This window comes from Molothrus aeneus, chromosome 3 (genome assembly GCF_037042795.1).
Source record: "Molothrus aeneus isolate 106 chromosome 3, BPBGC_Maene_1.0, whole genome shotgun sequence".
Classification (NCBI taxonomy): Eukaryota; Metazoa; Chordata; class Aves; order Passeriformes; family Icteridae; genus Molothrus; species Molothrus aeneus.
In genome coordinates, this window is record NC_089648.1 from 57,465,288 (window position 1) to 57,477,506 (window position 12,219).

General features: G+C 43.0%; 1 protein-coding gene across 3 annotated transcripts; it reads left to right on the forward strand.

The window, feature by feature from the left end:
- The first annotated feature begins 648 nt into the window (after positions 1-648).
- On the forward strand, positions 649-11,782 carry LOC136553975 (pantetheinase-like). Of its 3 annotated transcripts, none has more exons than XM_066545749.1 (8): positions 649-850; positions 2,570-2,811; positions 2,916-3,046; positions 4,794-4,986; positions 6,426-6,717; positions 7,868-8,241; positions 10,776-10,946; positions 11,317-11,782. In XM_066545749.1, the coding sequence occupies exons 2-8, from the start codon at positions 2,599-2,601 to the stop codon at positions 11,434-11,436; spliced, it is 1,494 nt and encodes a 497-aa protein (XP_066401846.1). In that variant the 5' UTR covers positions 649-850; positions 2,570-2,598; the 3' UTR covers positions 11,437-11,782. The 3 variants fall into 3 exon arrangements, with proteins under 3 accessions (XP_066401846.1, XP_066401849.1, XP_066401848.1); XM_066545752.1 differs by having other exon boundaries at positions 7,868-7,992; XM_066545751.1 differs by lacking the exon at positions 649-850 and adding an exon at positions 1,105-1,425.
- The last annotated feature ends 437 nt before the right edge of the window (positions 11,783-12,219 follow it).

The following is a 12,219-nucleotide window of genomic DNA, read 5'->3' on the forward strand; positions in this document are numbered from 1 at the left end:
GGAAAATCTCCCTAGCACAGAATTGTCAACTGTTTGTGTCACAAAGGCTCAAAAGAAGCAATTTCTCAGGAGCATGTCTGTGTTCCCATGGAATGGTTGCTCCTACAGGTGCAAGGGAAGCCGGGACTGCACCAGCAGGTGTTGGGTAAGGGGAGGGAACAGCTGGAGCCGGTGGGACAGGCTGGCACGTGTGAGGATGTGGGCCCTGCAGAATGTGCTTTAGGCAAGTGGACTGGATTGCTTTGTGTCTGCCAGCTAAAATTTCTATGTGTGCCCAATTCTGTTGTTTGTTCTGCAGGTTTCCTTTGAAGCACAAACATTGTTTATACTTCATCTGACCAAGATCATTGAAAAAATATAGACTTGTAGGAGGCAAAATACATTGGTGTTTTTTGACAAGGGAATGTCTTAAGAATAAGATTATAGTCTGTGAAAGTATCAAACTGGATCCCTCTACAATTCATGTAGTGGAAGTAATGGAAAACATTCTACTGTTTGGGGAGGAAAAGCGCTGTATCTTTAAATTTCTCCCCTCGCCCTAGGGGAAGCTGTCCTGTTAGGGCACAAGTAACAAAAGTACGCGCTGTTGGCAGAAGTGAGCGCCTCCTGACCTCCTGACTCCTGCTCACATGTGCTCAGGGCTCGGCAGGGATTGCGTGGCTGCCGAGTGCCCTTTCACACAGCCTCCTCCAGGCAGGGTTAACCCTTGGAATGCTCAGTAGTCTTCCTCACGCTCTCTTCTCGCTAAGCTCAAGAAAAGAAGCCGGCGCACAGTCTGACGACAGACTCCCTCTACAGCTAAGCTGATTTAGCACCACATTGCATCCTGCTTCGCAAAGTAAATCCTCAGGTAGCCCCCACCATCAGGCGGTGGCAGCGGTGGGGACGGTGCCGTACAGGGGCGGGAAGGGTGCATTGGGAGGAGAGAGGTGTGGAAAGTAGGCGGACCTCTAGATAAGTTTCCCCTTCCATTGTTCACAGCCGCGGAGAGCCCGGATCGCTGCAGTTTTCTTCAGTTTAGTCGGTGGATTTGTTTGTTTACCTGGTGTCAGTTCCTTGCTCCTGGGCGAGCTCCCAGCCCCGCAGGAAATAGGGAGCGGCGCCTGCTGGTACCGAGGCAAACAGGGAGAATCCACTGCACCTTGTGCCGGCAGTGGGACTGGAATTCTGCGGGGCATTCCCCTGGCACTGCACTTGTAAATATTTCTGCTCAGCCCTGGCAGGGCAGTCACCTTCTGGCTGATGTCCTCACTATTGCTAAACAAGGGAGCATTTGCTACTTCCTCTTTCACACTGATGTCTGATTGTGCTTAATGTGACTCAGCCTATATTTCGTTTGGTAAAAAAGTGAGGCAGAGAGGGAGGAAGGCTTCCAAGCTACATTAGTTCAAGTATCACTGAGATCTCTCCTGCAGCCTTTAAAAGGTTTGTATTTCAGGCTCCTGAATGAGCATGCTGGATCTAGGAATGTGTAAAGAGAAGTACTTCGGGATGAAAATCACCAGATAAATATCAAAGTTCCTAATGATTGAAGCCCTCAGTCAGCACTACTGTGTGAGAGGACTCTGTGGTATCTGCATTCATCAGCCTGTCTGTATTTTCTGAACCAGCTCTACAGTGACAGTCTGCCGTAGCTGAAAGCAGACAGCCTGTTCTGATTCCCACTGCTCAGACAGCCTTTTTCAAATGAGAATACTGCAAATACTGGAACGTCAAAAAATGGAAAACGTCATAGGAACAAATGGATTTGAAGTGAGTTGAAGATTAAAAGTGAAGGCCTCTCAATGCACAGTAGGTTCAAGGGAGCAGAAAGATGTGCAGAGGAGCAGGCATGCTACTGCACCTGGTGAACTAGCCTGCTCTTTTGCTTCAGGCTAGCGAGAGACAGGCAATGAGTTACTTACATGCCTTATTTCAGATGAAATATTATTCTATCCAGATTAATATTTTCTGGTGGAATGCTGTTGGAAAGTGATGTTCAGCTAAACAGAAGTGACTGGGAGAGACACTGGCATAAACTCAAGGGACAGTTCTGTTGCTGGCCTATTGGCAGCATGACGTCTAAATACAGCGAGATGCTAATGCAATTTCTGTGGTCTAGAGAAACTCAGAAGCAAGCTGCATGTACTGAGACATAGCATAAGAATTGAGGAATACCAAGATACTAGAATGAAGAAATTTTTATTACCCTGCGTTTTGCCACTCAAAATTCACAGAAGACTAGCTCCACTGGTGGCAATATCCACCTGCGTAGCAGCTGAGCCCGCACAGAAAAAGTCTTGCTGTAATCAGTGATAGAGAAGAGTATAACAACAAAAATTGGCCTGTGCTTTCTAGATATGATTTTAATGACCTATTTTTTACTGGCCCCATTAGTCTTGGCATTGCCCAGCATTTTTAATTTGTTTAGTTGTGTCATCCTTACCGTGTACTGCAATACTTTCTTATATCTCACACTTGGTTGCAAGGTAATGCTTTAACAGACCTGCAGTTCGTTCCTCCCTCTTGCAAAGTAAACTTTGTCCCCCTTCTCTTTTCTGTGCATGTTGATTTTGCACTGTTTTTCCAGAGCACTCTAGGAGCTGGGAGGCTGCAGCCATGCTCCCTTCCCAGGCTCTCCTGCCTGCTGTGGTGTTTGCACTCGCAGCCCTTCAGGCCCTTGCCTCCGACACCTTCATGGCAGCCGTCTATGAGCACGCCGTCATCCTGCCACATCCCACCCAGGAGCCTGTCCCTGCCAGCGATGCTTTGGCCCTGATGAACAAAAACATGGATGTCTTGGAAGGGGCCATCAAGGAAGCTGCCCAGCAGGTACGAGGGCTGCCGTGAGGGCTGTCCATCAGTGTTTCCTGGTCCTGCTGACCCTCCTGGTTGTCTGTTGGTGGGTGCCCTTTAAACGGAGCCTGTTGTGACAGGGTGCCCACATCATTGTCACTCCTGAAGATGGCATCTATGGCTGGCAATTCACAAGAGAATCCATCTACCCCTACCTGGAGGATATCCCTGATCCAGCGGTGAATTGGATTCCCTGCACTGACCCCTCAAGGTGATTCCTTCTGCAGTGGTTTAGGTGATTTCAACCTGTTATCTTTCTCATGGAGTCTTGAGCAGCAGACACTAAATTACTAAGAACTGCTAACAACTCTAACCTAAGTTTTAATTAAAATTTAGTATGAAGGTATTTAAATGGTTAAATATATACCATGTCCATGACTAATTGATGAGGGAAACATTTGGTTTGTTTTTTTTTTAATTAGACACTTTAAAGAGAAATTCAAACAACATACAGAATTTAGGTTACTAAAAGTTGAGGAAATCTCTTTTTTTGATGCCAGAATATATCCTGCTTCTTTTTCTGCTTTCAGTTTTTCCACACTATTTTGAATAGAACTGACTGTAAATTATTAACAGTAGTATTTCTTTGATTTTTTGGTTTGTTTGTCTTTTACAAATGGCATGTTGAAACAAAAGCACACAAATCATTTTTGTGGACAGCCAGGAAGTAGTCTCTGAGCAGATAATAAGAGATGATGAAGTCAGTAATTAAAGTCCAAACTTCTAAATGATAAAATCCCAGGAATTTTTAATCTTGGTTTTCCACAGTTAAGGTAAGATAAAGTCTGAATTGCTAGAGTCTCTGTGCTGTAGAACATGATCTGTCATTCAGGCAGCATGTTTCAGCAGTGACAAACTAAGCTACATCTGAGGACTGGACTTTAGATTCCTACAGCATGTAATATGTGTTCAGCTATGGAATTACAGCCGTGGTCTGCCCTTTTCATCATGGCTTTCTGCACTTCCTTGATGAGAGCAGGCTATTGTATCAGTGGGAATATAATAATTCAGTGCTTCCAAGAAGAAGAGTCACAGTTGCAGGGATGTGCAACTTTTTGCTGAGATATAAGTAGCTAAAGTATACAGTCTTTCATTGAAGGTGGAGTGTGGGGTGGCAGTGTGTCTAAGCAAGTCTTTATTCTACGGCATCACACAGGTTTAGCAGAGGTGCCTCCTCACTGTTCCAAATCAGGGGTTTCCCTAGCAGCTTTTGGGAATATAACACTTGCCATCAGTGTCTGGCATGCCTTATTCCTGGTGCTGTGTGTGTATCTTGCATGGAGGTCCTCCTTGTGTGGCCCACACACACCTTGCAAAGCTGTAGGCATTGCCACACTGCAAAGGGGAATGAATGGCTGCTCTCTTTATGGCCTGGTATGGACGCTTCAGAGGTGCTGCCAGCTTCTGGCACATGGACACTGTCATGTCTCTAAATTAATAGCCCACTGCTCTTCAGGCCATGGTTACAGGTTTGTGTGCGCCTGTCTATGGGAGGAAATGAATGCTGAATTGCCTTGACCATATCATCTGCATTATCCCACAGCTCAACCTTGCTTAGCATCCTAAGGGCCCAGAGCTGCAGCCCTCAGGTGTCAGGATGCCTGATGCTAAAATATTTGCCTGTGTGACACCAAGCTAGTGTCTTCCTCCGCCCAAAGATTGCTCTCCTGCCCTTTCCCAGCTCGAGAATTATCTGTTTACTGCAGAGCATGTTCCAGATGCTGAAGGAGACTGTCTGGCATGTCTCTGCAGAGGCCAATGGGAGGTCTCCAGGGCCTACCCCAAGGTGCAGGAAGCAATCTGAGGAAGCACTGCAGCAACTCTGTGTATCTGCCTACCCTGCCATGGCTGCAGGGTTGAAGATGCTGCTGGTGTGACCCCAGGTACTGTGGAAATGGACACTACTGACAGCACAGGTTTTGTTAATTTTGTTTTTCTCCCTCCCTAAAATGCAATAGATTTGGTCCAGCACCAGTGCAGGAACGACTCAGCTGCATGGCCAGAAATAACTCCATCTATGTGGTTGCAAATATCGGGGACAAGAAGCTGTGTAACTCCAGTGATCCCAGCTGCCCCAGGGACGGTCGGTACCAGTACAACACGGATGTCGTCTTTGACACACAGGGCAAACTGGTGGCTCGCTACCATAAGGTAAAGTGGTCTTAGAAAGACAAAAATTAATTTTCCCCTACTTCCAAAATATCTAGATTTGGGAAGAGAATTAGATACCAGTCATTGTCCACTGTCAGGGTTTTGTTTTTCTTTATAATTTAAAAGAATATCTCTCTTGCTATGAAGTGTTGATGCCAAATTTGCATTTGCTGTCATGTTTCTCAAAACAGACTGGAATGAAAAATGATTGTTCTGGTGCAATTTAGTGGCATATGGTTTTGGTTGACTTCCTCAGTTCATTAGCTCGCTACTACTGTAAATTCTGCTGCTTGAGCAGCTTCAGTTTTCAGTGCCAGCTTTTCACCAGACTACCACTTCATGTTCCAGGATTTCAGTGTTCACATCCATTTCATCATAGATGAGCAGTCTGACTTCAGAGAGGCAGGACCTTTATTTCTGATTCTGTTTTGGCACAGTTTTTGCCCAATGGGAATTGTTTGGACGTAGCAAAGCAAGTGAAAATGCCAGATGGATGTAAAAAGAGATAAGGATATTGGGTCATTTGCACCAAATGGAAATTCCACTTTCAGTATTATGTGCCTACCTGCAAGTTCCATCGAAGTTGTTTATGAATTATGTGCCAGATATCCTGCCAGTGTGGGTAGAGTGAAGTCAGTTTATTTAATGCACTTTGGGCCCAGTATTTCATCTGGTTGTTTAGAGAAAAGATGCCAAGGTATCTATTTGTGAGCAAACTGGGTGAATGAAACACTGATAAAGCAAGTCTGTTCCCCAGCCTGCTATGGCCCAGGTGCTGAATTACAAGTTAAGTAAACTTGAACTTCTTTTCTAGCTTGGTATCCATATTTACATTCAGACCACCTGGACATTTATAAAAGGCTCTTAATAAATATGTATGTGAAGGAAGAAGGAAAATGTTGGAAAGCTGAGGATGTCAAAAACTTCAGTTTTTCTGTTGGCTGAGATCATCTGCCTTTCCCCCATCAGCACAGCCTTTGTTTTTTACTCTGCAGCGTCCCAAATACTGTCCTGTTCTTCATGCTGGTGCTCTGTACTTCAGTGCTTTTGGGCATCTCCACACCAAAGTCACCAATTTTGTCTCTTGGCACCAGATCCCCCATACTTCTCTTACATTACTATTTCTCTTCTGGTTGCATTTGGGTTGCCAGAAATATAAACTAGGTGGGGAGAGTGGAGAGATTATTGTTATGCAGATGACACCAACAGACCTGAAGGCAGCTGGCTGCTTTCCTAGCTAGATGCCAGGGCAATATGCAATATGTGTTCCGTATTTTGGGTATGATGATCATATAATTTGAGCCTGATTTCCTACCTGTGAGGGCTTCCAACACAGGTCAAAAATTTTCTCTAGTCATTCTGAGCAGCTTTAGGGAATGAATCCAAGACACATGGTTAGTGTGCCTCTAACTGGTTTCTCTATTTTCCTTCCCCTACAGTATAATCTCTTTCTAGGAGAAAATCAGTTTAATTATCCGAAAGAGCCAGAAGCTGTCACCTTTGAGACTCCTTTTGGGAAGTTTGGCATTTTCACTTGCTTTGACATCCTTTTCTATGAGCCTGCCGTGGTCCTGGTGAGCAAGATGCAGGTGGACACTGTGCTCTTCCCAACAGCTTGGATGAATGTCCTGCCCTTTCTGACTGCAATTGAGTTTCACTCTGCCTGGGCTATGGGCATGGGTGTCAATTTACTTTCTGCCAATACTCACAACACCAGCATGGAAATGACAGGTAACTTAATTTTCACTCTGTGCAAGGATCTTGATAACCATGAATCTCTTATTCCCCCTTCTACAAAGTGATTTTGCAGAGGAATATATTTTATTTCTCTGGAAGGTGAAGAGTCTAGTCACCAGATTTTAAAGCTCATGAATCCTGTTCCTATTGGTTTCATAAAGACACAACAAAACTTGTAGTGTTTTATTTTCCCTAGCTTCTTAGAATTATCTTTTCTTTTAATGGCTCTAAATAAGTAGTAGGTCACTGCCCTTATGCCTGAACAGAAATTTTTGTGGTTTTTAAGGCTCTTTTCATCTCCACTTATAAGTTTATGGTTGAATGCCAAACTGTAAATATACTCGTAAACCATATATGAGGCTACATTTATTCTGCCAAATGAGATATTTATTTTTATAGTTGTATGTAACACTGTTACAGAAAACCATTAAAAACACATGTTCAGGCCTGTTGTAGTAACACTGCTAAGATGTCCACATCTTCATTTTAGAATGTAGCATTGATTGTTTTTACAGCTAAGCTTATGGAATAGTGTATTTCAATTAGACCAGTATCTTCACTGACCTGTGCAACCACAGTATTGTTTTGGTACTGTTCATTTGAAATGCCTGAAAGGCTTCTGCAGTGATGGGTATGACAGACCTTTGATTTCCCTCTGTTGCTTGGTGCTGGTCAGATGTGAATCACTCATGAGGGGAGGAGTTCTCAGCCAGTGTAAAGGGGGCTGGAAAGTTGCTGTCTCCTTCTGTTCGTGGACAGGCCTGTGATACTTGCCTGTGTTGTTGTGTTTTGGATTGTCTCAGTCAGTAGCTGGTCCTTTCACACCAATCAGCCAAGAAAAAAGGAATTATCAACTCTACTGCACACAGGAGAAAAGAGAACTGAGTAGGCCATAAATATAATCCTAACATAACATAAAAACCCAAACATCCTCTGGCTACACTAAGCAGACCTTATCTAAGGGAATAAATGGTATTCTTCGCCAAAGCTGAGCTCTGTGTACCAAGTTGCTAACTGTCACCTTTGGTGAGACTAAAATTACTGTAATCTGTGTAGAATTGTGGATAAGATATCAGTAGAGACAACTAGAAGGACAACAGGATTTTTTAAATTTTTCTTGGGCTGACTGTTGTGCTCTCCTCAGGGAGTGGAATTTATGCACCAGCTGGAGCCAGAACATACTCCTACAACATGAAAACTGAAGATGGTCACCTCCTCATTGCTGAACTAGATGCACACCCTCGTCTTTCTCCTGCCTCCCTGCCTGCTGTAAGCTGGAACTCATATGCTTTGAGTGTTGAAAGATTCTCACAGAATGGTCATGAATTCACAGGAATCATCTTTGAAGATCCCTTTACTTTCACAGAGCTCACTAAGCCTGGGGGGAATTTCACTGTCTGCCAAAAAGACCTCTGCTGTCACTTGAGCTACAAGATGGCAGAGAAAAGAGACAATGAAGTTTATGTGCTGGGTGCTTTTGATGGCCTTCATGTTTTTGAAGGACAGTACTATCTGCAGGTAATTCTTTGGAGGGGATTATTTAGGAAGCTTATTTACAGGGGGAAACCTTCAGCCCTATGGTGGAAAAAGAGAAGAGAATGACTCTCTTCTATTCTGGAGTCCTACAGCACCTTTTGTTAGTAATGGAAAGAAGTTGCTAAATCTTCCAAGCCTAATTACCTTCAAATCCAACAAATGCAGTAGAGAGGTCTCTAAGCCTCCTCTAAATGCCCAGAGTGCACTCACTATTTTGTGGGTGTGCAATACTGGCTAAATTTAGGTTCTCTTATGTGAATTTCTGCAGTCAGTGTTCTGAATCTCCTCTGAATTACAGAATAGTTAGGATTGAAAGGGACATCTGAAGATCACATAGTCCAAACCCCTCTGCTAAGGCAAAGTCACCTAGAGCAGATTACACAGAAACACATCTGGGTGGCTTTTGAGTGTCTCCAGAAAGGGAGTATCCAGGACCTCCCTTGTTGTCATCTTATTGCAAAAGTTCCATACCTTCTTGGTGATTTCTCACAGGCATCTCTTCACAGCACAACCAACAAACTCCAACTCCCCTCTTAAGGGGCTAACCCATTCTTTTGTAGCACTCTTCTACTTATTGGACACAGCTGTAGCCTATTAAGGGCAGGCCTGTTTCTAATCTTTGGTGATTAGTACAGCTGCAACTCCTCAGGGGTGAGATTGCCTTCTGCACTATTCTCTTACATTCTGTTTCCCCACACTTCCTGGGCAGCCTGTCCTGATGCTCTGCCACCCTAAATATAAAAAAGTTGTTCTTCCTCATGTTGAGGTGAAACTTCTTGTGTTTTTATGGCCATTGCTCCTCGTCCTGTTGCTGGGCACCAGTGAAAAGAGCCTGGCACCATCTTCTTGGCACACACCTTTGAGATATTTATATGTATTTATGAGACACCTCTCAGTCTTCTCTAGACTTAACAGACCCAGCTCTCATAGTCTCTCCTCATAAGAGAGAAGCTCCGCATTCCTAATCATCTTTGTGGCCTCAGCTGGACACTCTGCAGTAGCTCCTTTTCTTTCTTGTGCTGGAAAGAAAGAGGAGCCTGGGCACAGTACTCCAGATGTGGTCTCACTGTATTTTCATCAAAGAGATGCTGTTAAAAATCAGTTGATCATAGCTATCTTTATGAGATGCTCTGATAAGTTAGGGTCACAGAGATGTTAATTTTTTTGTCATTATCCAAATCATAGCAATGAAGCCTACTTAAATGGCTTATGACTTTTAGTGGAAATATCCTCTCTTCCTCTCTTTTAATCAAATATTTGGAAAGACAGTGAGCTGCATCCTGGTTGAATTTGCTTAAAGCCCTATTTGAAAACATCCTTTGCCTTCATAATTAAGTTATTGTGCCAGCAGATTATACTTTTTTTTAGTTACTTCTGTCTGTCAGCATCACTATTTTGTACCAGCTGGTACAGACTCTGGGATATGAGGGGAGGTGTTATCCAGCAAACAGCTCATCTAATACCAGGAAGGTAACTTGAATAAATTCAGTTCTTGGTGAGCTTGGTTGTAAAACTTATTTCAGTGGTTGTGAAAGTTGCCAGATACTCTCTGCAAGAAATGAAAGTTCTAGAGAATACAGGAATTTCTACTCTTCCTTTTTCCCCTCAATATTTTTTTCAATTCCTCAGAACATATTCCTTATTTCTCTTATTTGCATTTCAACACAAAACCATATTTGCTGATGAATAATACGTCTGATTTTTTTGCAAATGTGCTTCTATCCCCCAATACCAGAAATGTAGAAAAACTCCTATCACCTATCAGCAAAACCAGACAACATCCTTCAAATCATTCCTGAATCAGAGGAGTGCTAGCCCTGTTTCATATTTCCTCATGAAGACTATAAACCTTTATCAGCTGGATAATAAACTCTCATGACAAAAGGGAAACACTGTGATTCCTACTTTATCTGCTGCAACTATTAACAGAAAACTGTAACAAAAGATGCTAACTTCATCTCCTTGGCCTATATTAACTAGGATCTGGAAAGGGAACATCAAATTCAGATTTCCCATGGACTACCAGGCCATCTAATTACCTTTAGCAACACGTATAATTAGCAGTAAAAGGATCTGGATGTGCACTTGAACAATGTACCTATGTGGAAGACTTTGTTTTGTTTGCCTAAAATTTCCATTCACAAACTCATCTTACTAAGACATGTGGGAAAGAAACCTTCAAATAAGACAATTGGCGATTGAAAGAATTAGTGAAAGGGACAGAATCGGGCTTCAGAGATGAAAAAAGGTGCTTTGGTTGCACTTATGTCAAAACCAATTTATTTATAAAATTATAAGACTAAGACAGTTTATTTATAAAATTATAAGACTAAGGTCTGGAATACACCCAGTCAGATCAAGGGGTAAAAAATAAGCTACAACTGAAAAGGAGTCACCCAAGAATTATGAAGAAGATCCTGTGACTATCACCTGCTCTGACGCACATTAGCTTTGATGACACAAGGCACCAGTGTTACCATCTTGCTAAATACATTGTTGTTTCCTCCTCCCCACAGATCTGCACTCTGCTCAAGTGTCCCAGCACAAACCTGAGCACATGTGGGCAGCCCGTGGAGACGGCTCAGACCAAGTTTGAGATGTTCTCCCTCAGTGGCACGTTTGGCACCAGCTACATCTTCCCAGAAGTGCTGTACAGCGGGGTGCAGCTGGCCCCTGGGGAGTTTGAGGTAATGGGACACTCTTGTGATTTGTCAGACATCAGTGGTCAAAAAGCCACTACAAGAGCAACTTAGTTGTTACCATAGTCCTCTGTCCTCTGCCTTGAGCATAAGGCAGCTTTATTTCTGCCTGATTTTCCTGGTTGTATTCAAACAGTAAGTCCACCTTGCCAATTCTCTTCTGCCCTGTGTCCCCAAATCCTCTAGAACCAGATCTCCCTCAAGACAGAAATGTAATTTTTCTCAGCCTTCCTGCTAGCTCCAATTGAGATTGGAGCTCTTTTGACTAGATCAACATTACTGAATATATGATTTTGTGTTTGCCATACAATAGTACTGCTTTGATGATGCTCCTGCTTATTTTGCTTTTCATAACCAGGTGCTGGCTGATGGACGTCTGATAAATCAGAATACTACATCGAAGCCAGTTTTGAGTGTAACACTCTTTGGGAGGTGGTATGAAAAGGACCCTCCATCCACAGATCAAGCTTCAGCATGATTTCACTGCAGATCCTTCAAGCTTTCATCTGCTCATTTCTGTAACACTAATTAAACACAAATAATGGTAATTAATAGTAATATTCATAGTTAAGATGGCATTCTATTTTTCTAGTTGCCTTATCTAATGGCATAGTTACTGCACTTTGATTTATTGACTCGATTTGGCAGCAAAAATCAATACTCTGCTGGACTGTTATGTATGAATTTTTACATGGTGGCTTTGGTTGGCATAGGCTTGGCATGTGAACAATGGAAACACTGGGAACAACAGAAAATAAATTCTTCTGACTTTACTGGTGTAGGATTCAGTGCCCCAATAAAGGAGAGTTTTTAATTATTTGAAATTTTTGTTGGAGTATTCAAAGCCATTTCCACAACACTGTTCCCACCACATTTCTGAACAGCCACTTTTGTAAACAAAACAGAACCTTTGAAAATTTTAACTTCCTTTGTAAAGGAAAAATAGTCTCAAAAATATGTTTCTTCAAAAAAACAGTTATTCAGCTCAGCACACTGCAGTGTGTTATCATACCATGGCCTAACTCACAGTTGAAGGACTCTACTTTAATCTTTCTGGCCACATTTTTAGGATGTGGAAAATCTCCCTAGCACAGAATTGTCAACTGTTTGTGTCACAAAGGCTCAAAAGAAGCAATTTCTCAGGAGCATGTCTGTGTTCCCATGGAATGGTTGCTCCTACAGGTGCAAGGGAAGCCGGGACTGCACCAGCAGGTGTTGGGTAAGGGGAGGGAACAGCTGGAGCCGGTGGGACAGGCTGGCA

Coding starts and splice junctions, on each gene's coding strand:
- LOC136553975 (XM_066545749.1), top strand. CDS start 2,599: ATGCTCCCTTCCCAGGCTCTCCTGCCTGCTGTGGTGTTTGCACTCGCA. Junction 3,047..4,793: donor CCCTGCACTGACCCCTCAAG/GTGATTCCTTCT, acceptor AAAATGCAATAG/ATTTGGTCCAGCACCAGTGC. Junction 4,987..6,425: donor TGGTGGCTCGCTACCATAAG/GTAAAGTGGTCT, acceptor CTTCCCCTACAG/TATAATCTCTTTCTAGGAGA.